At 37.3% G+C, this 26980-nt stretch overlaps 2 protein-coding genes across 2 annotated transcripts in view; one reads left to right on the top strand and one right to left on the bottom strand.

Moving 5' to 3' along the window:
- Positions 1-6946: 6946 nt before the first annotated feature.
- On the bottom strand, positions 6947-7402 carry LOC106067398 (uncharacterized). Its single transcript, XM_013226576.1, has one exon. The coding sequence runs from the start codon at positions 7400-7402 to the stop codon at positions 6947-6949; it is 456 nt and encodes a 151-aa protein (XP_013082030.1).
- Positions 7403-13786: 6384 nt separating this feature from the next.
- The window catches only part of LOC106078514 (neuromedin-U receptor 2-like), a 248432-nt gene continuing 235238 nt past the window's right edge, over positions 13787-26980 (top strand). The window contains exon 1 of the mRNA XM_056033435.1: positions 13787-14189. The gene's annotated coding sequence lies outside the window, so the exon portion shown is untranslated. The remainder of the gene's footprint in view (positions 14190-26980) is intronic.

Genomic DNA, 26980 nt, shown 5'->3' with positions numbered 1-26980 from the left:
AGGCTGCCCCACCCGCTGCCCCCTCGGTACGCCACTGATTCGCACTTAGGAATTTTCTGATGACGTGATTGCCCTCTGACAGAGCTCTCAAGTTCGAATCCATGTCGTTCAACTTAATAATTACTTTTTAAATAAACGCATTTAAAAAGCGATCACGGTTATATTAACTTAGATATCCCCTTCTTTCTCCCGCTAAACAAAAACAATTGGTCACAATTTTTCTAGTCGCATTTATTTATTTATTATTGTTAGTCTAGAATAGTCTAGATCTATTAGAAATTTAATTATTAATTACAAATTTAAAGACATGACTTATCCAACCTAATTAAAAAGTAGATTTTATATTTTTGTGTAACTATTTTAAGCTTTGTTTTATTTAACCGATTGATCATTTCGTCACTTTGCCCAATTCTGTTGCACCCCCCCCCCAAACCTCCCGAATCTCTGAGCTTCAAGTGCCATTCATTACACATTTAAGTTCGCAAAGACTTAATTCCTACACATGCCTTATCTTTTCCAATTTTGTAATCGAAGGTGAAAATAAAAAAAAAAATCGAACGACTATCTCCACATCAACAACTAAAGACTTGAATATTTTTTTTTCACATTTTTGTTTTATGACAATGTCATTACCAATCTCGATTAATTTAAATTTTGTAAAAAAAAAAAAGAGAGAGAGATATAGAGAGGGATGAAGAGATAAAAAGAGAGAAATAGAGTGAGAGAAACAGGAAAATAAGACAAAGAGATAACCAGAGAAAGGGAGAAAGAAATACAGAGAAATAGAGTGAGAGAAATAGAGAAAAAGAGAGAAATTACTAGCAATGAAACGAATTTCGCAATTTTATTAATTGAACAAAAAAGCATTAAAAAAAAACATTGTCGCCACAAGCGTTAATAATTGTTATTTAATTATTATACATATTCAAATTGTCCGTGCCATGTGTTGTGAAAATTATACAGATGGGAGCTGCTGTAAATGTTTTTGTAATTTAAATAATTTTATACTATTACGCCATGGATCGGTATCACATATAGATTAGACAGAATAAATATATAAATAATGCGAGGATGCATATTCTATTATTGGCCTAACCAAGGTTAAATAACATTTTAGTTTTATGTTACTATTTGATTTATAGAAATTTTTGATTTTTTGGTAGCTTCATCAAAAAAACTAAACTTAAACAAATTAATTCCACTTATCTTATTCATGATAAACCAGTAACACAGACTAAAAACGCAAAATACCTAGGTGTTATAATAAATGAAAAACTGTCATGGAATCCCCATATTGATGAAGCTATCAACAAATCAAACAAAGCATTAGGGTTTATTAAAAGAAATTTCTATAAATCAAATAAGAACATAAAACTAAAATGTTATTTAACCTTGGTTAGGCCTATTATAGAATATGCATCCTCTGTTTGGGAGCCCTCAACTCAAGAAAACATTAAGAAACTGGAACAGACACAAAATAGAGCAGTGAGATTTATTACAAACGAATATTCACATTTGACTAGAGTAACACCTTTAGTTAAATCACTAAATTTAGAAAGCCTTCAGGACAGAAGACTCAAAAGTAAAGTAGCAATTATACATAAAACACTGAACTATAATTTTCAAATTCAAAAACAAAATCTAATAAAATATTCAGAAAAACACAAAGATAAAGGCACATTCCTCGTTCCATATGCTAGGACAAATTTGTACAAATACTCCTTCTTCCCTAGTGCTATTAAAGCATGGAATGGGTTGCCTGAGCCAGCCAGGAAAACCAGTGACTTGGCAGAATTTAGGTCATTGGTTAATTTGCATGACTAAATGCATGATGCGTAGGACGTAATCATCTTTTTTGAAGTAACGTCTGTATTATATAAGATAACATAAGATAGCGAGAGGAATAAAGAGAGAGAGAGAGAGAGAGAGAAATGGAAGCAGAGAGGGGATGACACTAAAAAAACGAAAGAACTTGAGAGAGAGAGAGAGAGAAAGAGAGAGGTGAGCAGAGACTGGCAGGGTACAGATACACTAGAACAGAAGTTTTGAATGTCAGAAAAAATGCAAACAATGAATAAACGAAAAAAAAATCAACAAAAGAAAGAAAAAACAAGAAAAAACAAGAACAAATGAATGAACGAAAGTAAATAACTAAGAAAGAAAGAAAGAAAGAAAGGAAGGAAAAAAAGCGAGGGTAAAACAAAAAGAGAGAATGTTGGAAAGAAATTATCAATGTACGACCGAAAAGAAAAAAAAATGAAAAACGATCTTTTGAGCTCAGAAGAGAAAAGTAAAGACAGACCGAACGACAGACAGACTTCTTTGACTACACTCATTACAGCACACACTATGATAACAATGGTGAAAGCTCAACTAGGCGTAACTCAGTTATGGTTTTCTGAAACGAAAAGCCAGCGTTTCCCAGACTGTATTTCGAGCACCTCCTGTTTCACGAGCCTTAATAGGTGTTCCGCGAACTACTGGGATAATTATCTAGTAGGCCACCATATGAATTCATCTCTCTAAAAAATAAGGAAAGTGTTCCGCTAAATACTCAGACAGTGCGAAGTGTTCCGGTGGCCACCATATGAATTAATCCCTCTAAAAAATAAGGAAAGTCTTCCGCTAAATACTCAGACAGTGCGAAGTGTTTCGTTGATGAAAAAGTTTGAGAAACACTGCGATAAGAAATAGGAGATGCCCCTGCCTTCGTCTCCAGGCGTCAATGAAAGCTATTGTCACTTATCTCCCTTGCGCCATTTATGGGACCCTACAACTGTATCAGCTCATCAGTTCTTCCCCCTTCTGCATGGAAACCTGGCCCTAGCAGGAGAAAGATGTACGATAGTTGTGCAGGACACATAACACTCTCATCAACTTTTGCCTAAGAAACAGCTGAATTCAACATCATCTACCCTAGTGACAGAGAGTAGCAGGTCTTGACTCAGGCTTAACTTTTGATTATATTTTTTAAATAACGCACACACAATGAAACAAAAAAAGAATAACTGAAATTAAAAAATAGCAAGATCACATATAAAACAAAAAACTACGTCCGAAACAAATATCACACCGAATGATAAGCCTTATTCTCATTTTGATAATTTTAACTGTAATCATTAACGCATTAAGATGTGATAGGTCTTGCCCTTGCCCTCCAGATTACTCTGGAGATGTCTGGGTTTCTTGTACGGGTGTACATTAACTAACAAGTAACAAGACCTACACATGTAACAAGTAGAAATAGACTAAGTCCAAACCTTTATTCAAAATACAGAAGATGTTTAATATTGAAAAGGCCACGGTCGAGTCTCTGTCTATAAAATCAAGTTCTCCCTATGAAGTTCTAACACCATCTAACTTTATTTACATAAATAATCTCTAACCCAACTAAGTCGTGACGTCAGTAAGAGTCGCGTTCAAAGTCCGTCAACTATGGTGCATGTCTATACAAACTAATAATACTAACTAAGTGCCTCACAAATAACACATTTTGACCTCCGAAAAAAAATAACACGAGAACAATTTTGGGAACTATTTTGTGTCGGCGTATTACCACGCTCCACAACAGCCTTCTCAGTGAGATGATTTTTTTGGGGCCGACTGCGTCACTGTCTCGTAATGACATAATTGTTAATTAACACTGGATAGTTTTACAACAGAATAACAATAATCCAGTGACGAAAATATAGCAATTACCTATTAGCTACGTGACCTCACCGAGTTGCAGACATGTCCTTGACCTATATGTCCAGAAACTAGAATTAAAAAAAAGTCTTGTTAGTAAAACGAAAAGAAGATTCGCAACAACAACAACAACAACAACAACAACAAAGACACAATAATAATAAAATTATGCTGTCCAGATTCAGTGCTAGTGCAAGTACAGTTCATCTCCTAGAGAACTTTTTCATATATTTAAACGCCACAAATGAAAGAACTTTGAAAATGTTCATACTGTAGTTCTAAAAATTGCACAAAAAATAACAACAACAACAACAAACATCAACCTAGCAAACTTTTCAACACTTCATTTATTCTGTACCGGATACACCAATAAGCTTGATATTTATCTCTAACATTCACGTGCTCTGGTGAACTTTGCAAACGCTTTGAAATCAAAACTTGCCAAAAACTAAAGTAGCGAAAGATATTGATGTACTGTAAAGAAGTACCAAGAAATCAGAGAAAGTGTATTATGGGTGAGATAAAAAAATTTGAGTTTCTACTACTTTTTACCCTTGTTGTACCAGGATATTGAGAATATGTACACTTCTTGTGTGACTAAAGAGGCCAATCCTTGATACACAGCTGGAGTCACAGATTGGGCATATGTAATCACCAGACGCCGTTGCAATTTCACCCTTCTTTCTTGCTTCTGTTGTGTTTTGCATCTGCAATCGGGACCCTTCCTTAATGATCGCTCTCCTTTGTGGACCTATCCAGTGCCACTTTTTCCCAGCTGTTAGTGTCGATTTTGATGAGCTTCAATGTCGCATTTGCATACATCAGTATACCTTAGCAGTGGACGACCAGCGTCTCTCCTGCCTTATGTTACATCACCACACAGAATGTGTTGTGGATGTCGACCTTCTGGCATTCTACGAACGTGACCAAGCCATCCAAGGCATCTGCTGACAATAACACAGCGGATGTCCTGGCACGCTGCTCTTCGTAGCGCTTCCTCATTGGTTTCTTTATCTTGCCACCGTATTTAATAGATCCGCCTTAGGCATTGGAGGTTGAAGATATTTAGCTTTTTTCCCCTTCCATAAGGAGGCTGAACAAGTTTCACCTCCGTAAAGCAAAGAGCTCATCACACATATCCGGTAGACAAATTACATAATTTAATTAGATAAGTTAGGAGATTGCTATTCCAAAAAGAAAATACACTTTTTTTATTATTTCAGAAACACATTGGCGTGACACGTTGTTAATATGACATCATACATGAGCCAAAATTCATTAGCATTAATTATTGTGGTGTTATACATGTTGTATTGTTATACATGTTGTACTGTAATGGCTTGTCTTAGGTTCACATGCACTCTCCGCAATACACACACACTTTCTCCCACACATTCACCCTAACACAAAGTCTCTCTCTCTCTCGCACACTTTCTTCCACACATTCACTCCGAGATTCTGTTACACACATACGCATTTTTTTCACACAATCTAACATACACTCTCACACATGCTCACACATGTTTCTCTCACCGAAACACACGCATTCGTTCAATCTCTCTCTTTTTCTTTTTCTCAAACACTCTCTCGTGAAAACACACACACACACACATGCTCTACCATCTCACAAGTCTTGTTGTCCATGATGTTGTTCAGGATGTAATCCATGATGTTGTTCAAGATGTTGTCCATGATGTTGTCCGTGATGTTATTCAGGATGTTGTCCATGATGTTGTTCAAGATGCTGTCCATGATGTTATTCATGATGTTGTCCATGATGTTGTCCGTGATGTTATTCAGGATGTTGTCCATGATGTTGTTCAGGATGTTGTCCATGATGTTGTTCAGGGTGTTGTCCATGATGTTGTTCAGGATGTTATCCATGATGTTGTTCAGGATGTTATTCATGATGTTGTTCAAGATGTTGTCCATGATGTTGTTCAGGATGTTATCCATGATGTTGTTCAGGATGTTATCCATGATGTTGTTCAGGATGTTATCCATGATGTTGTTCAAGATGTCGTCCATGATGTTATTCAGGATGTTGTCCATGATGTTGTCCGTGATGTTATTCAGGATGTTGTCCATGATGTTGTTCAAGATGTTGTCCATGATGTTATTCAGGATGTTGTCCATGATGTTGTCCGTGATGTTATTCAGGATGTTGTCCATGATGTTGTTCAGGATGTTGTCCAAGATGTTGTTCAGGGTGTTGTCCATGATGTTGTTCAGGATGTTATCCATGATGTTGTTCAGGATGTTGTCCATGATGTTGTTCAGGGTGTTGTCCATGATGTTGTTCAGGATGTTGTCCATGATGTTGTTCAGGATGTTGTCCATGATGTTGTTCAGGATGTTGTCCATGATGTTGTTCAGGGTGTTGTCCATGATGTTATTCAGGATGTTGTCCATGATGTTGTTCAGGATACTGTCCATGATGTTGTTCAGGGTGTTGTCCATGATGTTGTTCAATATGTTGTCCATGATGTTGTTCAGGATGTTGTCCATGATGTTGTTCAGGGTGTTGTCCATGATGTTGTTCAGGGTGTTGTCCATGATGTTATTCAGGATGTTGTCCATGATGTTGTCCGTGATGTTATTCAGGATGTTGTCCATGATGTTGTTCAGGATGTTGTCCATGATGTTGTTCAGGATGTTGTCCATGATGTTGTTCAGGATGTTGTCCGTGATGTTGTTCAGGATGTTGTCCATGATGTTGTTCAGGATGTTGTCCATGATGTTGTTCAGGATGTTGTCCCTGATGTTGTTCAGGATGTTGTCCGTGATGTTGTTCAGGATGTTGTCCATGATGTTGTTCAGGATGTTGTCCATGATGTTGTTCAGGATGTTGTCCATGATGTTGTTCAGGGTGTTGTCCATGATGTTGTTCAGGATGTTGTCCATGATGTTGTTCAGGATGTTGTCCATGATGTTGCTCAGGATGTTGTCCATGATGTTGTCCATGATGTTGTCCATGATGTTGTTCAGGATGTTGTCCATGATGTTGCTCAGGATGTTGTCCATGATGTTGTCCATGATGTTGTCCACGATGTTGTTAAGGATGTTGTCCATGATGTTGTCCATGATGTTGTTCAGGATGTAATCCATGATGTTGTTCAAGATGTTTCCATGATGTTGTTCAGGATGTTGTCCATGATGTTGTCCGTGATGTTATTCAGGATGTTGTCCATGATGTTGTTCAGGATGTTGTCCATGATGTTGTCCATGATGTTGTTCAGGATGTAATCCATGATGTTGTTCAAGATGTTTCCATGATGTTGTTCAGGATGTTGTCCATGATGTTGTCCATGATGTTATTCAGGATGTTGTCCATGATGTTGTCCATGATGTTGTTCAGGATGTTGTCCATGATGTTGTTTAGGATGTTGTCCATGATGTTGTCCACGATGTTGTCCATGATGTTGTTCAGGATGTTGTTCAGGATGTTGTCCATGATGTTGTCCACGATGTTGTCCATGATGTTGTTCAGGATGTTGTCCATGATGTTGTACAGGATGTTATACGTGATGTTGTTTATGATGTACATGATGTTCTTCACGAAGTTGTTGATGGTTTTGTTCAGGATGTTAAACGTGATGTTGTTTATGATGTTATAGATGATGTGGTGCATGATATTGTAAACCATGTTGTACAAAATATTGTGCATGATGCTGTTCAAAATGTTGCAGATGATGTTGTACAACATGTAGTGCATGATGTTGTGTGTGATGATTGCGAGTCATTGTTAAAGACATTTCTTTGAAAATAAAAAAGAAGAAGAGAAGCAGAGTGGGCTGTTGCTGTTAAGAGTTTTCCTGTACAGTTTGATGTAACTCTGATGTGAGCAATCAGTCATAGAGTTGACTCACATCCCTGCAAAACTTTTACAGATGCATTCCAGCCACAGACAACTCACGTGCCGAACTGTTCTGGCTGGCTAGGTGCTCACCCAGCGTGCGCGGTCGCATTTTACGCACTGTTAGCGTGATTCTTTTGTTTGTGAATTTTTTTTAAAGTAATAATTTTAGCACCCTCTTGTATTTTTCTCTTTCATTTTCTTTTCTCTCTGTCTCTCTCTTAACCCATTACCTACGATGTCGACATTTTTGTAAGCTAAAAGGTTCTAAACGATAATAATAATAATAATAATTATTATGTTACAAACGAATAGGTATTCATTCTCTGGCACTGCCAGGGTCGAGTTTCGTTAAAGGGAAACAAAATTCATCGTAGTCCCTTTATCAGATTCCACTGAATTTTAAGGAATATAGATATAGATTGACCGAACCGGAAATGATACTAGCATCCATCTACAATTTAGTCCTGTTCGTTAGATGAACCGTAAGTGATACAGGCATATATTCATTATTTATCCAAAATGTATCCAGATACAATATAGGAATATATACAGTGGCGTAGCTAGGGTGGGGGAAGAGGGGGGAGAATTTGAAGATCCCCCCCCCGGCCCCCAAATGAGTGTTCGAAATTCGTTTTTAAATAAATTAAATATTACGTCACTTTCACTTTTCACGTTGTTATATAAGTCAGTGACCCTGTTGTATGTATTCCACACAGATTATTAACTCTTTCCGTGCGGGGTTACTCTCAATTTCAAGGACTAATTTCCATAGCGCTGACTAGTGCCGTGTTACTCTCGGGAAGTAGCTTAGTATATAAGATAGTTTATTTCATTATTCTTATTATTTAAGAAAAAACCTGATAAGAGCTCTGAAAACAAAGGAGACAATGAACGTGTCGAAGAAAAGTTTCAGTATTTAGATGATTCATACATTGATACAGCAGTTGAAGAAGTGAAAATGTCTCTTGATGAGAGAAGTAGTGTCGAAGAGACTCATGGGTAATACCCTTTTACCACAGTCAGAGAAAACATACGAAGTAGATGATACAGATGATGAGTTAAGTGAAGGTCTTCCAAAATCACTTTCTCCAGATGTGGAAAAAGCTGTAATTGAGTAAAAAGACTTCGGATATATCCAGCCAGGAATTTTATCTGAGGAACTGCGAGCAAAGATTGTGGTAAAGGGTAGCTTATTTTTCCAATACAAAGATGAACGGTATCTGTTTTCAGTAGAGTTTACCCAAAACAAATCACGAAGTTTGACATCATGGTTCACTAGCAAACTTCCAACAGGTCTCTCCACACTTGGGATATCTCTTTTGTTTTGCATGTGTACTGTTTTCTGAGGCATCAGACAAGACATCTAGTGCATTGAGCAAACCTGGAGTTGGTTTCATCAAATGGAAGAAACCTGAGAGACCGAAAGAACATGAAGAAAAAAGTCCACCACAGACTAGCTTTTTTGAAGTGGAAGCTAGAAGAGGAAAAGATTAAGACAGAACCAGATGAACTGTCACATAGGTTTCATGCGCAAATTTTAAAAAATCAGCAGTATTGGAGAGATATTCTGAAGCGTGTAGCAGCAGCTATTAAGTACTTAGCGAAAACAAACTCAAGCTTACGTGGTCACAACGAAAAACTGAATTCACCCAATCCTGGGAGTGGGAAGTTCCTAGCACCTTTGAAATTTCTTGCAGAATTTGTTGAAGTTACGAAACACCACTAACATAGAAATGAATATGGGAAGACACATTAGTTGTCAGCAGAGATTCAAAATGAGTTCATTAACTTGATGGGCAATAAAGTTAGGGAATCAATTGTTGAGAAAGTCCAGCAAGTTTGTTACTTTTCTCTGATGCTTGATTCCACCCCAGATGTTTCTCATCAAGAACAGGTATCCCTAATAGCTCTTCATTCTGCTGAGATAGATCCAGCGATTCTTTTCAACTGTACAAGAATTGTTCAACTTTTTTCCCAATTCACCCCAGTGATGGGCCAAACTGAAAGAAGCTGGAGGTGGAAGTTTAAAAAAGGAGAGTTTTATAAGAAAAGCAGAAAAGATTTCCCAAATACTCTGTATATAGCACTTTAGACCTGAAAAGTGCATACCATCAGATTCCTATAAAAGAAGAGGAAAGGCCGTTCACAGCCTTCGAAGCATGTGGGAAACTGTATCAATTCCGTCGGATTCCGTTTGGCGTCACGAATGGAGTCGCCTGTTTTCAGCATACGCTTGACAAAATCATCGAAGACGAACGACTCACTGACACTTTTGCTTATGTGGACAATGTGACCATCTGCGGTATGGACTCTGAATCACACGACCGAAACCTACAGCGATTTCTTGATAGCGCTCAAAAGTATGGAATCACTTTTAATGAAACAAAAAGTGAAATTAGCACTACTAAAGTGAGACTGTTAGGATACGAGATTTCCAAAGGACAAATTAGGCCGGATCCTAAGAGATTTCGCGCTCTAAGGGAATTACCCGTACCAGTGAACATGCGTGTACAGAAACGAGTAGTGGGTCTTCTGGCTTACTACTCACAGTGGATACCTAACGTCTCAACAAAAATAAGCCTGTTAACAAGAAATCAACAATTTCCTGTCTCCGAAGAAGTCAAAAGAACATTTGAAAGTTTGAAACATGAGCTTGAAAAAGCCGCCGTGTATACTATTGATCCGAATCGCCCTTTAACCGTTGAGACGGATGCTTCTGATATAGCCATTGCAGCTACCCTCAACCAAGAGGGCCGGCCCGTTGCTTGATATGACATTTGATCTATTATGCTATATTTTAATAAGCTATTTGATTTATCATGTTATATCAACATGTTACATAATGGCATGCTATTCTACATTGTTTGTTTACTTGTATCTCTATTATTATTCTACACTTACTTATTCTTTCATTGTTGATAATACTAGTTAGCATAATTGGAACCGGGGGTGAATGTTATGAAAATTATATTCTGTATCGGTTGTCGTTCTTATGTTTACATGTGCTTGTATCTCGTCCGTAAGAATGTGTTCACGAAATGTGTGTTGTGTAGTCATTCGGTGTGTTAAAGCCATACTATACAGACATACAGACTCTCTTATCTTTATGTTCATAACAATGTGTTAAGAAACTTTAGTTCTGATTTTGGATTTATCGAGTGAGGATTGAGGATTGTTTTCTTTAATTTGTGTTAGTGTATCGGGATATGTAAATTTGATTTTTGGAGATTGTGACATTATTTCTTTTGATCGGGGGATATTGAATGATCATAGTTGGATTGTGCTTCTGCAGTCGAAGAGATACCAGCGATCTGAGACTCGGTGAGTTATTTTCTTTAGTTCAACCCCACGTCTTAACAATATTAAGTACATTATCTCATGTCATGATGTCGAATGTCACAATGCAAGGGGTCCCCAAAGAGGTCAATCCCTTCCGGGCCCCCTAATCTCTAGCTACGCCCCTGCATATATAGTTTTACCGAACCGGAAATGATACTAGCATCCATCTACAATTTAGTCCTATTCGTTAAATGATCCGGAAGTGATACAGGCATTCATTCATTAATATCCAATATTTATCCAGATACAATATAGGCATATATAGTTTTACCGAACCGGAAATGATACTAGCATCCATCTACAATTTAGTCCTATTCGTTAAATGATCCGGAAGTGATACAGGCATTCATTCATTAATATCCAATATTTATCCAGATACAATATAGGCATATATAGTTTAACCGAACCGGAAATGATACTAGCATCCATCTACAATTTAGTCCTATTCGTTAAATGAACCGGAAGTGATACAAGCATCCATTAAAATTCTAAACATTTAAATGCTAATGCTTTTGTTTTATCAGAATAGAGACAGATATAGCCAATTTACAATCTATTTACTTATTGAACTATTCATTTTTAAATTTAATAATAAAAAAGAATTATAAGCATTTCTATTAAAACACTTCACAAAGTAAACACCAAGGGTTCAAAGGTTAAATGTTTATATTCAGACATCTTGGCCTAAATCAATACAACTCAATAAAACGAAGTATTTATTAAGAGGCCACTTCTCAAAAAGCCGTCACCCAAAGTGTGGCCTGCATATTGCAGTACAAAGCACGCTGTCAATCAAAGGACAATGAAGTCACGGGATTTAACGCAGATTTCAAAACTCGGCTCAAGATTTTCTAAACAGTTTTGAATCTTTTGTATTTCTCTTATAGATCTGTCTGAGAATTTTGTTCGCGTTCCAACAAATATTTAAACAATCACGTAATGAAATAATTGAATGACGTTTTCTTTGAAATAAAATCAAACCAAGGAAAAAAAAAAGGTCTAACTGCTTGCCACTTACGTAAAACGGACAGGATCTATAGTTTGTATAAACCAACTCAACCCAAGTAACAAGCAAAATATAAAAATAATTATTAAAAAAAAAAAAGCTTATCAAAGGGGAAAAACTCCACATTAACAACCATGTATCTCAATTCTGTAGGATGTATTACCCTTTTCGATATAAACAAATTAATTAATTATTACTATTTGATTGACTAATTGTTTGTTTGTTTGTTGTTGTTGGGTTTTTTTTTGGTTGGTTGGTTCTGTGTTACTAAGAAAAATATATAATTATGCAAAGTTTCAATTTGATCCGAGAATGGGAAAAGGGAAAATAAACGTGTTTAAAATTTGTACCAGACAGACAGACAAACAGACAGACAGAGCTGATATAAACTTTTGTAAAAATCCATATAAATGATGCTCTTCCATGGAAACCGGAAATGTTGAATGTAAACAAAGCAACAAAATATCTTTGAAATGAGAGAGAGACTAGCAGGGCCTTGGCTTTGACCGGCACCATGCGCAGAGAAAGGTCCATGAGAACGCTGGCACGCCGTAGCAGGTAAAGCAAACCACTTATTAACTAATTAATTCACTAATAGCCTGTGGAATGGCTAACTCTAGCCACATCTGAAATTAACGTGATTTGTTCGGAAAAGAAATACACTTTACTAATTTTGCAGGGGCCGGCCTTAGGCCCCTATGTGACCGCAGTGTGCCCCGCACTTTCAAAGGACCCGCGCTAATTCTAGGTGTAAATTATTAAATTAAACCATTTTATAACTTATAACAAAATATACGAAAAAGTCATGGAAATATCGGAAAATTATTAAAATCTTTATAAAACTCAAAAAAAAAAAATGCAGAACTAAGAGAGTGATCTTTCCTTTATTTCTTCTTCTCGTCCAAACTCTTGAGGGAAGAAGAGAATTATATATATAGATTGGTATAGAAAATGGGAAAATAAAGGGTAACAAGGCGGCTGCCCCAGTGTGTGCATTTTCTTTTGGATTGTCGTAGCGCTCCCCGCTGCAAGTACTATCCCTGCAATTTGAAACAAGTCTAGTAAGTCTAATATAAGGTTACTTTACTAGTTCTAGTTATTAAGCGATATTTATTAGATTAGAAAATACAGACACATTCAAATGTTCAGACCTTATATACGTTTTACAAAGCTATATCAACTCTGTCTGTCTGGTAAAAACTTTGTACACTTTATTTCTCACACACCTGACAACACAAGAAATGATTTAATAATCAACAACAACAATTAGTTGATTACTATCGGGAGTAATTATTTTGTTTGGTGTCGAACAAGGGAAAGAAATCGTACTTGACAGATGTGATTGTATAAGTTGAATTAGTTCCCTTGAGAAGGCCTGATCCATGAGTGATAACCTTATAACATTTTCCTTAGTATAAGTTGAATAAGTTAGACTTAAGACTTTCGATGTCGTGGTTACTAATTTTATACCTAAATCAGAAAAGTGAAATAATTGTTTGGAAAAATTGCCAATAGAATAACACCAGGTTTAAAAGACGAAGACATGTTTACAAATGAAAGACTTGTGTAACAATATTGTTTAATGTAATATAAAGTATGTATGATGTATACAATGTTTTATAATGTTTAAAAAATGTTATATAATGTATAAAATGTAATAAAAATAATGCGTAAGTATAATATCAAATATGAAATATGCAAATGATACTGTGCAGCCTCGTTTTCGTTGTCCTTAAAAGAACGTTCACACTCTCAAATCTCTCTCCATTAGTTATCCACCAGTCTCGCGACTAAAAGGCTCCCCCCTAACTCCCAATCCCTAACTCCCCCCCCCCTCCTTTCCACGACGCATCCTTGGCAAAGAGGATCAGAGAGGCTAAGGCGAGTGTACCGCCTCGGTTGTCCTCCATCGGTGAGCTCGCGCTAACTCTATCAACCACTCACTCGTCCGCACGCACACAATACAAGAAAAAAAATAACTCCCATCAAACTTTGTTTAAGGGGGGATAATTCTTTCTGAAAAGGATATTTTCTGTGACACTCTAGTACGTTGCTTAGATTCGCTCACAAGTTATTGTTATTAATAAACAACAAACATATCATGTGGCATTCATTATTCGCTAATTAAAAACATGCAAAGAGTTAGTGTACAGTTTGGTTGGATTATTTGCTAGTTATTTCATTCATATTTGATGAACTTAATAAGGTTTCTGTGTTTAACTTCAAGGATTTAAGTGTGCTGTTGACAATTTGCATATATCCAGAACATAGATAATTGGATTTCACGTTTCCGACTAGGTAAGTTATACAAAGTTATACATGTAAGAATCCGAATTATAGTATTAGAAGATATATTTCTTCATAACCAGAAAAAAAATTCGGGCTAATCAAAAATTAAGTTAACTTCTGCTAATTTGTTCATGATTATACACTTTTGAGCTTTATCTTATTTTACTATAGATACAAAAACATCTTGCAAATATCTTTTTTTTTTTTTTTTTTTTTTTTTTTTTTTTTGAAAGTACAAAATAGAAAACGAATATAACAAATATAGGGACGTGAAAACGGTCTAGAAAAGAAAACAGAGAACGAAATTTAAAACGAAACAGAAAAGCAAAATAGAAAGGGAAATTGAAAGCAAAATGGAAAACGCAATAGCAGACAAAATTGAAAAAAGAAGATATCAAAATAGAAAACTAATTTTTAGAAAAAATAAAATTAGAAAACGAAATTGAAAAGACCAAATAGAAAATGGCATGAAAACAATATAACATTTCACCAAGCATCGGGGATTTTAATGCTTTTTGCATTCTCACCTCATCCAAAACTAGGCGAATGCATTATCGCGGTAATACTCCTTGACTAGCAGACGATAAAGTTAAAATACATTTTGAGTTGATTTTCTTCTTTAGATATCATGTGCTGCTTTTCTTTTTCTTTTCCTAGAAATCGGACGAAAATCGCTGTTGGACAGAGGCGTAGTGAGCAAAACTTTCGCCCGGGTCAAAGATGTTTTAATGGCGCCCCCTCCCCCATATACCATAAACATCATATAGAAATATAGGCGCCTCTCTGGGTTTGGTGCACCCCTGAGAGCATTGCCCGGGGCATCGTGCCCCTCGCCCTACCCCTCACTGCGCCTCTGTTATGTGACTTTGCTTCTCTCATAGTTTGAATATCGACATAGAAATAGTTTCTATTAGGTCAGTGATTTATCTTAAATATTACCAATGAGGTGTGTATGTGTGTGTGGGAGGGGGGGGGAGGTCGGTGAATTTAAATGACGCTCAGATGACCACATGCTGTCAAAAATTGACAGGTTGGTATTTGCAAGCCTCATCTACTTCAAATATCTACCTGTTTATTGATGACTCCTGACAGCATCAACTTTTTTTTTTAAGCTTAGGCGATGACTCTTGATCGATTCGCTCCCTTTAAAATCTGACCCTCGATACATATGTTTGACGGGTCAACTCAATTCGACCCCCTTCCGTACGATTTTTCGCGAACATTTTAAAGACAGCGAGTCACCTGAAAGATTAACATTTCTAGCATATTCTAGAAAATACACAACTATGACAAAAAAAAAACACAAAAAAAAACAAAACTTGTTCGTTTGAAGATTGATGTTTGTTGGAGAAATATTTCACGATATACTAAACAATATCAAGGAAATATTTTGAGCCTCAAAGTTGGCAACAAAATCAAAGTTACAAACGGAAGAGGTGAACAAGTTTAATTCTGAATTGCTAACAGTATGCTACATAATTAATATAGCTATCCCATCAACCCTTCCTTTATTTTGTACACCGGATACATCAGTGAGCTTGCTATTTATAGATTCTCTCCCATGTTTGACCAACTCCAAATTTTTACGATAAATTTAACAATGTCAGCAGCCGCGGTGTCTGAGTGGTAAATCGCTTGGCTGCCGAACGGGTCACGGGTTAGAATCCTAGTGAAGCCTGGGATTTATAAATCTTTAGGGCGCCTCTCGGTCCACCCTGACATTAGTTGTTGAAAAACAAATGCGGTTGGTTGTTGTGCTGGCCACTCATTATCAGTGTGTCACAGAAACAGATGCCCTTTATATTATCTGCCCTATAGACCTCAATGTATGAAAAAAAAAGAACTTTACTTTAATATTTAAATAATACCCATGACGCTAAATGGACCTCATTCACCAATCGTAAACAAACAACATTTAGCTACGTAATCATATTGATAAAACAATGAAAATTTCGTATCACGTGACTGCCTTTATGGATTGCGTAATTTGTATAGAAGAGATAGAGAACCACGTGGCAAAATGTTGTTTGTTTACGATTGGTGAATGAGGTCCATTAAGCTTCATAAGATTCCAATTAAATAGAAGCTACAGACGAGCTCAGAAAATTTGACTGGACAGCGCTGAAAAGTGAAAAAGAAACTATCATATAACTTTACATCAACAGAGGCCGGATACACCAAAGCCTAGCTAGTCTATGTATGAAAATCTCTAATATAACGATATTTATTCTGCGATATGTCGTCATCAAAACTCATTCAAAGGGTTGTCAGAAAGTAAGCGCCGGAGTGCTTATAACATTTTCGAAATTCGAAAAAGTCACCGCCCCACCCCACCCCATCTCCTGTTCGCATCGAACCAAGATAGTTGGAAAAAATCTTGTAAATCCTGACTTGAAGTACCATGATATATAGTGCAATATTGAGAGGTAGCCGCTTTTGACTCGGACTCCAAGCCATTGCTATTATGATACATGCTATGGATGTTTGTCATCAGATAAATCTATTGGCGGTCTACAAGGTAAAGTAGATCAACTGTTTGTGACTGTTTGTTGTCAATATTTCAGACTTCTGCTGAAGATCTGCTGAAATAAAAGTTAATCAGAGTTTATATCTTCAGTTTTTAAGATTAAAGTAAAATTCAGCAGTGGCGTAGCTAGGGTGGGGGGAAAGGAGGGGGGGGGGGTCCAAAATTGAAAATTCCACCAGGCCCCCACATGAGGGGTTCTCCAAATGAGTGTCCGAAATTTGTTTTTATATTTAATATTACGCCATTATCCCATGTCATAATGTCGAATGTCAAAATGCAAGGATCCCTAATAGGTCAAACCTCCGGCCTCAAATTGCTAGCTACGTCACTGAAATTAAGTGAGAGTAAAAAAAAAAAAAGAAAGCGATATGAAGAACTGTGTCAGCGCTACAAAGAACCTAAAGAAAAACGTTAAAGCAGTGACAATATTAAGTTTGGGGAGACAGTTTGAACTAAATAGACACACTAAACAATGACGTCATATTGAAAGCTCGCTGTTGCCAAAGATATAGTAAGAAATACTTTGTGCTACACGCGAAAGAACTTAGAAATGTGACTCTACACTGTTGGAATGTGCTCAAAAGTTATATTAAAATACTTATCTATACTTCCGTTATCCGTATTCTGTATACCATATACACCAATAAGCTTGCTTTTCGCGGATCTGCCTCAATTTCTGAAAATCTTTCATAATATTGACGAATATAGAGAAAAAAAAAAAAAGGTTTGATCTACTTTGTCGCTTGTATGTTTTTAGTAGATCTATAATGTTTTTTTTTTTAAATTTTTGTAAGCTAGAGACCTAGGTCCTCTGACGTCGTCTAACAGAAGAAAAAAAGGCTTAAGAGAAAGTTCTAGAAATCACAGTATTTTAACCCTAAATCTGTTTTAAATAAAGGAAGGCACTGTACTATCTCATTCGCCTTTCCTCTTTTCCAATGTGGTTATAATTTGTCTTGAGCACATGTCCACACCACGACAGAGATGTGTTTTGTGCTTAAGTGTGCTAAAGCCATATAGTACTGACACGGTTTCTCGATTCCAGTTTTCTAATATGTCTATAACACTAGGATTCTAGCTGGAACTGAAACCCATTTGAAAGCCAAGCTTCTTAAAAGTCTACTTGCTTTTCATAAAATCACCTTCTTTTTTCATCTTATATATATATATACATATTTCCCTCCACAATGGACATATAGTGGCAAGACCTCACTACGAGACAGCTGGAGATCCCTTACAAATATTTCCCTCCACAATGGACATATAGTGGCAAGACCTCACTACGAGACAGCTGGAGATCACTTACAAATATTTCCCTCCACAATGGCAAGACCTCACTACGAGACAGCTGGAGATCACTTACAAATATTTCCCTCCACAATGGAAATATAGTGGCAAGACCTCACTACGAGACAGCTGGAGATCACTTACAAATATTTCCCTCCACAATGGACATATAGTGGCAAGACCTCACTACGAGACAGCTGGAGATCACTTACAAATATTTCCCTCCACAATGGACATATAGTGGCAAGACCTCACTACGAGACAGCTGGAGATCACTTACAAATATTTCCCTCCACAATGGCAAGACCTCACTACGAGACAGCTGGAGATCACTTACAAATATTTCCCTCCACAATGGAAATATAGTGGCAAGACCTCACTACGAGACAGCTGGAGATCACTTACAAATATTTCCCTCCACATTGGACATATAGTGGCAAGACCTCACTACGAGACAGCTGGAGATCACTTACAAATATTTCCCTCCACAATGGACATATAGTGGCAAGACCTCACTACGAGACAGCTGGAGATCACTTACAAATATTTCCCTCCACAATGGCAAGACCTCACTACGAGACAGCTGGAGATCACTTACAAATATTTCCCTCCACAATGGAAATATAGTGGCAAGACCTCACTACGAGACAGCTGGAGATCACTTACAAATATTTCCCTCCACAATGGAAATATAGTGGCAAGACCTCACTACGAGACAGCTGGAGATCCCTTACAAATATTTCCCTCCACAATGGACATATAGTGGCAAGACCTCACTACGAGACAGCTGGAGATCACTTACAAATATTTCCCTCCACAATGGAAATATAGTGGCAAGACCTCACTACGAGACAGCTGGAGATCACTTACAAATATTTCCCTCCACAATGGACATATAGTGGCAAGACCTCACTACGAGACAGCTGGAGATCACTTACAAATATTTCCCTCCACAATGGCAAGACCTCACTACGAGACAGCTGGAGATCACTTACAAATATTTCCCTCCACAATGGAAATATAGTGGCAAGACCTCACTACGAGACAGCTGGAGATCACTTACAAATATTTCCCTCCACAATGGACATATAGTGGCAAGACCTCACTACGAGACAGCTGGAGATCACTTACAAATATTTCCCTCCACAATGGACATATAGTGGCAAGACCTCACTACGAGACAGCTGGAGATCACTTACAAATATTTCCCTCCACAATGGCAAGACCTCACTACGAGACAGCTGGAGATCACTTACAAATATTTCCCTCCACAATGGAAATATAGTGGCAAGACCTCACTACGAGACAGCTGGAGATCACTTACAAATATTTCCCTCCACAATGGACATATAGTGGCAAGACCTCACTACGAGACAGCTGGAGATCACTTACAAATATTTCCCTCCACAATGGACATATAGTGGCAAGACCTCACTACGAGACAGCTGGAGATCACTTACAAATATTTCCCTCCACAATGGCAAGACCTCACTACGAGACAGCTGGAGATCACTTACAAATATTTCCCTCCACAATGGAAATATAGTGGCAAGACCTCACTACGAGACAGCTGGAGATCACTTACAAATATTTCCCTCCACAATGGACATATAGTGGCAAGACCTCACTACGAGACAGCTGGAGATCACTTACAAATATTTCCCTCCACAATGGACATATAGTGGCAAGACCTCACTACGAGACAGCTGGAGATCACTTACAAATATTTCCCTCCACAATGGCAAGACCTCACTACGAGACAGCTGGAGATCACTTACAAATATTTCCCTCCACAATGGAAATATAGTGGCAAGACCTCACTACGAGACAGCTGGAGATCACTTACAAATATTTCCCTCCACAATGGACATATAGTGGCAAGACCTCACTACGAGACAGCTGGAGATCACTTACAAATATTTCCCTCCACAATGGACATATAGTGGCAAGACCTCACTACGAGACAGCTGGAGATCACTTACAAATATTTCCCTCCACAATGGCAAGACCTCACTACGAGACAGCTGGAGATCACTTACAAATATTTCCCTCCACAATGGACATATAGTGGCAAGACCTCACTACGAGACAGCTGGAGATCACTTACAAATATTTCCCTCCACAATGGACATATAGTGGCAAGACCTCACTACGAGACAGCTGGAGATCACTTACAAATATTTCCCTCCACAATGGCAAGACCTCACTACGAGACAGCTGGAGATCACTTACAAAGGCCGCGGGACAATCCACTGCCAAAGACAGACTTAGACGTCGAAAAGAGAATCTAAATAGACCACGGGCGGACAATTGTTACTTCTGCACTGCATGTGGCAAAATATGTAGGTCGCAGCTGGGACTACATAGCCATATCTTCGGGCTCAAAGACAGCTTATTCATTATTGACCCAACAAAGTTTCTCGCCCCCCCCCCACACACACACACAGGACAACATTGTAAAGCTGAATTTAATTGTTTCTCTGTATTCATCTGTTCAACAAGTGCTTATAAAGATAATTCTCTTTTATTCATAATAAGAGTTTAAAAGAGAATCAGTCGCATCGGCTCTTTTAAGTTTTCATGTCCTCGTCTAGATATCTCTTATTTTTTTAAAAGGTGTGAAAAAGACTTGTAAATACTCTATTATCGTGTTAATCCACCAACTACTATTTACCCTATTTGTAAACTAAATCTTTTATAATTGATATCTATTATCCTATTTTCACTCTATATAAACTGAATTAACACAGTTTGCGATGAGCTTTGTATAGGCCTGGCTATACTGAGGCATTCATTTCATTTCTGTGAGATGATCCATAGGCGCTTCGCAACTGAAGGAGTCCAAATAGGCTGAGGGCATATATAAGAGGTCTGGGGCACAAACATTTTGAGACCAAGATGTAGACGTGCACTCATCACAATATCACATCACATGTTCATATTATGTTCATACATGTTTATATTATGTTCATACATGTTTATATTATGTTCATACATGTTCATATTATGTTCATATTATGTTCATACATGTTCATATTATGTTCATACATGTTCATATTATGTTCATACATGTTCATATTATGTTCATACATGTTCATATTATGTTCATACATGTTCATATTATGTTCATACATGTTCATATTATGTTCATACATGTTCATATTATGTTCATACATGTTCATATTATGTTCATACATGTTAATAGTATGTTCATATTATGTTCATTCATGTTCATATTATGTTCATACATGTTCATATTATGTTCATACATGTTCATATTATGTTCATACATGTTCATATTATGTTCATGTTCATACATGTTCATATTATGTTCATACATGTTCATATTATGTTCATACATGTTCATAATATGTTCATTCATGTTCATATTATGTTTATGTTCATACATGTTCATATTGTGTTCATACATGCTCATACATGTTCTGATTATGTTCGTACATGTTCATATTATGTTCATACATGTTCATATTATGTTCATACATGTTCATATTATGTTCATGTTCATACATGTTCATATTATGTTCATGTTCATACATGTTCATATTATGTTCATGTTCATATTATGTTCATACATGTTCATATTATGTTCATACATGTTCATATTATGTTCATACATGTTTATATTATGTTCATACATGTTCATATTATCTGCCAGCGCAAGGTCCTCATTTTATATGGTTTTCAGTGGCGGAGCGAGTACGTTAATCATATAGTAATCAGACGGATGCCTGGGCATTCATATGGTCAGAACTATGCCACCCAAAAGAGCAGTTCTCCCCCACTCTTCTTGCAGCTGATGTGTCAAAAGGACCGGCAGTTGCCGATACAGTTTGGGACCAGCGAAGTCACAGTTTCTGCCAGGGTGTAACCAAGACCATTCGTTTTTTTTTTCTCAGGGTTGACTCTCTTTCCCATGTTTAGATACAACCTCAAGACTGCTGAGGATTGAGTTTTCCTTCTCCTAGATAGATGTCCAGCTAAGGGTATCGAGCCCATCCTGCCAGAATCTTACTAAAAGAATACACCAGCACACATGACACAAACCAAAAGCCCAAGTTTAAAATGAACAGAAAGAGTGATAGAGACATCAAAAGAGATACGTTTTAAATCTTCATAGAGACTCACATCCTGCAACAGTTCGCCTGTTACTTCTGCCCACATCGCTTCTTCTCCGCTATAAATGAAAGGATAACGTCAAATAAACAATGTTAAGTAACTCCGTAGTTAGGGAACTTCGGAAAGTGACTGTGACCCTTTTAGCTGTGAACCGGATACACCAGATGGTTAACTCTTCGTAATCACTTGCCTTGGAGGCAAGACCTAGGGGTCCCGGGTTCGATTCCTGGTAAAGACTGGTATTTCTAATTTCAGGGATGCAGGGCGCCTCTGAATCCACCCAACTCTAATTTGTGCCTGACATTAGTTGGGGAAAAGTAAAAGCGGTTGGGTCGTTGTGCTGGTCACATGACACCCTCGTGGGCAACAGTAACAGATGACCTTTACATCATCTTCTCCGTTGATCGCAAGGGTCTAAGAATGGAACTGTACTATTAATCACTTGCCTTATTGATACCCCTGTTATATATTAGAATACTATAGATCTACTTTAAACGAGTTTTGGTTGTAACGAAATTACGACATTTCTATTACTAGACACTATATCCATTTAGGTCTAGTACCGCCTGTACGCATGATATATTGGCCTTAAATAATGTAGATTTAAAAGAGGTCTTCAATCTCTAATTGGAAATTCCCGAGTCTATCTTTATTACACTGTCGGAAGGGACATAATAAATAGAATTTCCCGAAAAGGTCATTTATTTCCGGCACAGTCAAGGAACACTATCAAGGGCAGACAATTTGTCTGCATTAAAAGGATTCATGCTCCTCTGGCACGTTACCGAGTGAGAGCACTTTGGCTACTGCGGTAGATTTTAAAAAGTCTATTCAGAACAGGGAAGACTTAGCTCTGTCAGTTGTTGAGGACTATGATATACTAGTTAATTGTATTTTTTTTACAACTCTAAGCAAAGCTCGATTCTGTTTGAGAATCTGTTTTAATGGTTGCTGGTTTTAACATACATACAGCGGCATTCCCCACCTACACCGGAAAGACCAGATGTACCTATATTAAGCTTTACAAGCTATAGCGTAGAGCCCCAAATAAATATTTAGCACTGACAAATAATATCTGGACTTGCAAAGGGTACCAAACATTGGCTAATATCTCAAATAGTTTAGAGCCTTTTTCAGGTCTATTTACGGCCTTTGTCTCCTTCTATTTAAGCAAATGATGTTAAAGTCTCAATTTTCAACTTGAGAGGAAAGGTCAAGGTCAAACTAGAACAAAAAAAAAAAAAAAAAAAAAAAGGTCTTACCCCGCCCTTTCTATGGTTACCCAATTTCATAACATAGATCTAGACAGCTACTTTTTGCAACATTCAGATCCCCAACCAATTACTAGCTTCTTCTCACCGTCACCATAGAAACACACTGTTATGAAGTGTGTTTATGTGTTTATATTGCGACGGTGGGAAGAGGCTAGCGATTGGTTGTGAATGATGCAACATAGGTGGCATTGTCGTCACTTGGTCTTAGTTAGGGGAGACGACTCCAGAACGTGAGACTGAAAGGTTGTGTTATTGTAGTGAGTTAGACTTTGTTAAAGAATATTATTGTAACATTTATTTGATTTATCACAAGTTGATTTTGTCTCTATATAAATAAAGTTCTATGTAGTTTTTATTCAAGTTATTTGAAGTTTTATTAGTTAAGATGCATTACTACAACGGTTTAGTGCTACAAGTCAATGAAACATACCATTCATTTATGTCCTGATGGTGCGTTCGAAATTTACTTTCGGAAGAATTTAAACACAAGAAGCTGAAATAACTTATTTGTGCTGTGCTTGGCTTCCTAACAGAGAGGTCCCTGGTTCGAATCTCAATGAAGATTCTATTATTTTAGGGCGCTTTTTGAACCCACCCAGCTCTTAGTGGGTTTCTGGCATTAGTCGGGGAAAGAAAAGCTTTTGGTCAATGTGCTGGACACATTACATTCTCGTTGACCGTTGGCTAAAGAAACAGATACCATATAGGTGTCAAGGTCTGAAGGTGGTACAAAAGAAAGAAAAAGAAATACACTTTGTCTTAAAGACTAATGCCATTACATAATGAAATGGGTTGCTTGAATCATACAGGAAAACCAAAAACGTAGCAGAGTTTGAGCCACTGACTAACATACCTGACAAGATGGACACAATGAATGCGCGTAGGACGTTAATATTTTCTCTTTTTAAGTAACGTCTATAATTTATAAGATAAGCAATACGGTACAACTAAATTCACTGAGCAAGTAAAAAAAAATATTATTTGTCATATTTATCTTTTAGCATAAGTGGGAGGTGGGACAATGATTATTGATACATTATAATTTATATTATTCCCAATTCTCTGGTCCTTATGATAAAAATTAAAAAAAAAAATATAATAATAATGGCAATGTCTTCGATGCTGAAGAGTAAGGATAAGGATGAGTTCACATGACTGCATATTTTTCTGCATCCAAAGCTGTTGTCCACTGGCAGACTCTTTTTTTTTATCGTCTGCTGTGTATGTGTTCAACAAGTGCTTTTCTTTGAGTCTAAAATGTTTATTCCGCAGCCTTTGAGAGGGCTCTCCAACTGTTTCTTTCAGGTACCATCAGATGCCAGCTACTTTCCATTATGCCAGTGAGGGCGAAACGGCGCCTGGGTTGGTCTTTAAAGCGCTTACGGGGGTAGGGGCGCCTCTTTTACGCCATCCCTCTTTAAGTTCGCCAAAGAGGATTGCCTTGGCATGTGGTCGTCTCCCATGCTTCCGTCAAAGGCGTTGTCGCTCAAAATGGGCATCCGCTGACAAGACTGCACTAAAAACAACTATTTCTGTTGGAGGCTGGTGTGGACAGTATACAAGCACTAATAACCATTCGACAGCTTCACTTGGTCGGACAGCCCAAGATAAACATTAGGTTATAGATTTATATGCTGATAAATATGCTGTACAGGCGTCAGTCGGTGACCATGAGTTTCTACTGAAGAAATTAATTACTTCCTCTAACATCGTTGATTCGATTTAATAATGTGTTCAAGAGAATGAAGTTTCCAACTAATAAATCATTGCCCGAGTTCCTTTTTAAAAATTTATCACATCGGATTGAGGAATCAGTATTTCTTTTTTCTGGAGCTTATCTAGATGGGAAGGGTTACTTAGCTTTAGCATTGGTAGATATGTAGAGATTGTTTTAAAAAGAGACTAACAAGGTGGATACTACTAGATATGAGATATATTCCACGTATGTAGGCACAGGGTTTTCTATAAAACGTATACTCATTTAAGATCAAATATCAAAATTCTAATGTAAGATTACACAATGGCTTAATGGTCCTGTGTGTTACAGGGTCATGACACCATATGTGAAATGTAACCTACCAGAGTAATTATCTCAATGCATTGAATATCTATTTTACACTACGCCTATAATCATATTAAATTATTGTATATAAATGCATAATACATTTAAATACATGTGATTGTAGATTGTTGACAATATGAAAGAAATTAAATGAGTAAAAATTAAATAAATAAATAAATTAAAATTTTATGGTATGCCACATTTTGCAAATGTTAATTGCATGTACTTATTTAAACCTATATTTTTGTTCTTGAATACAGAATTGTGTTTCTTAACTGCTAATAACCATCGGACAAAATATTTTTGTTTCCCTTTCTAGATCTAAATTTAGTAACAAGCTTAAAAAAAATAATTGAATTGCACTTAAACGAAAGAGTTGCCTCAATTAGGCTATTTCTCTCCTTTGCTGTTCCTCGAACACAGGGCGTTCTCAAATGGGCTTATACTCCAAGAGGGTGTTGCCCATTCACTGGGCTGTAGTGATTCTTATACCCACGACCCTCTAGGTGGTCATTACGGTCCCCGCAACCATGTTTACGAGGCTGTACATCACCATAATGAGCTGTCCAGGTCTGCCCGGTGGTCGATGGCGCGTTCATCGGTTGCATTGTGGCCACAGTGACGACTTCTTTTTTTTTTTTTTTGGCCAGTGAAAGACATGTTCAACTCGTTTCCTCCCCCCTCCCCCCCCCCCCCCACCAACCCACATTAACATTAAAATTGGCAAATTTTTGCTTTTCTCTTGTGCTTATTTCAATGCCATAGCAGTACACTCTGACGATAAAAAAGTAAAAATTAAGGGACCAGATTAATCTTTTAGGCCGCTTTCACACTGCACGGTGTGTGATAAAAAGGTAAAATTAAGGGACCAGATTAATCTTTTAGGCCCCTTGCACACTGCACGGTGTGTGATAAAAAGGTAAAATTAAGGGACCAGATTAATCTTTTAGGCCGCTTGCACACTGCACGGTGTGTGACAGTACGAAAAAAAAAGTACGAAGAAAGTCTTAAGAAGGACATGGGAGCTTCCACATAACGCCATAGGGCGCTTGCCAACAGACGTGTTTTTCTACTGAACTCCACGGTCGCCGTGGCATGCTTAGACACTAGATATTTATTTTTTATTTGAATGGCCACGAAAGTGGAACCAATAATTTTTTTAAAGTAAAAATGAAATAAATTTAAATTTGGCTAGATAACTAGGTCTAGATCCAACATCGGTTTTGAATGGGCTAGTGCGTATTTAGTATTAAATATAGTTATTTTTCAAGGATCGCTGACCACTTTTTCATAGTTCGGTTATTATGTAACTTGGTTATGCTGTTTTTTCTTTAATTAATACATTAGACTGCCGAGCTGGGGGACCCGGTTCATTATATCATCTTCTAGCTCAGAGGCTCTCAACCTGTGGGTCGCGACCCATTTGGGGGTCGAATGACGATTTTCCAGGGGTCGCCTTAGACCCATAGGAAAAAAATTTAAATTTAAAAAGAAACTTGAGACTGTAAAGAAA

The sequence above is a fragment of the Biomphalaria glabrata genome, chromosome 6, assembly GCF_947242115.1.
Source record: "Biomphalaria glabrata chromosome 6, xgBioGlab47.1, whole genome shotgun sequence".
In the NCBI taxonomy this organism is placed as follows: domain Eukaryota; kingdom Metazoa; phylum Mollusca; class Gastropoda; family Planorbidae; genus Biomphalaria; species Biomphalaria glabrata.
This window is presented reverse-complemented; position numbering and strand designations above follow the sequence as displayed.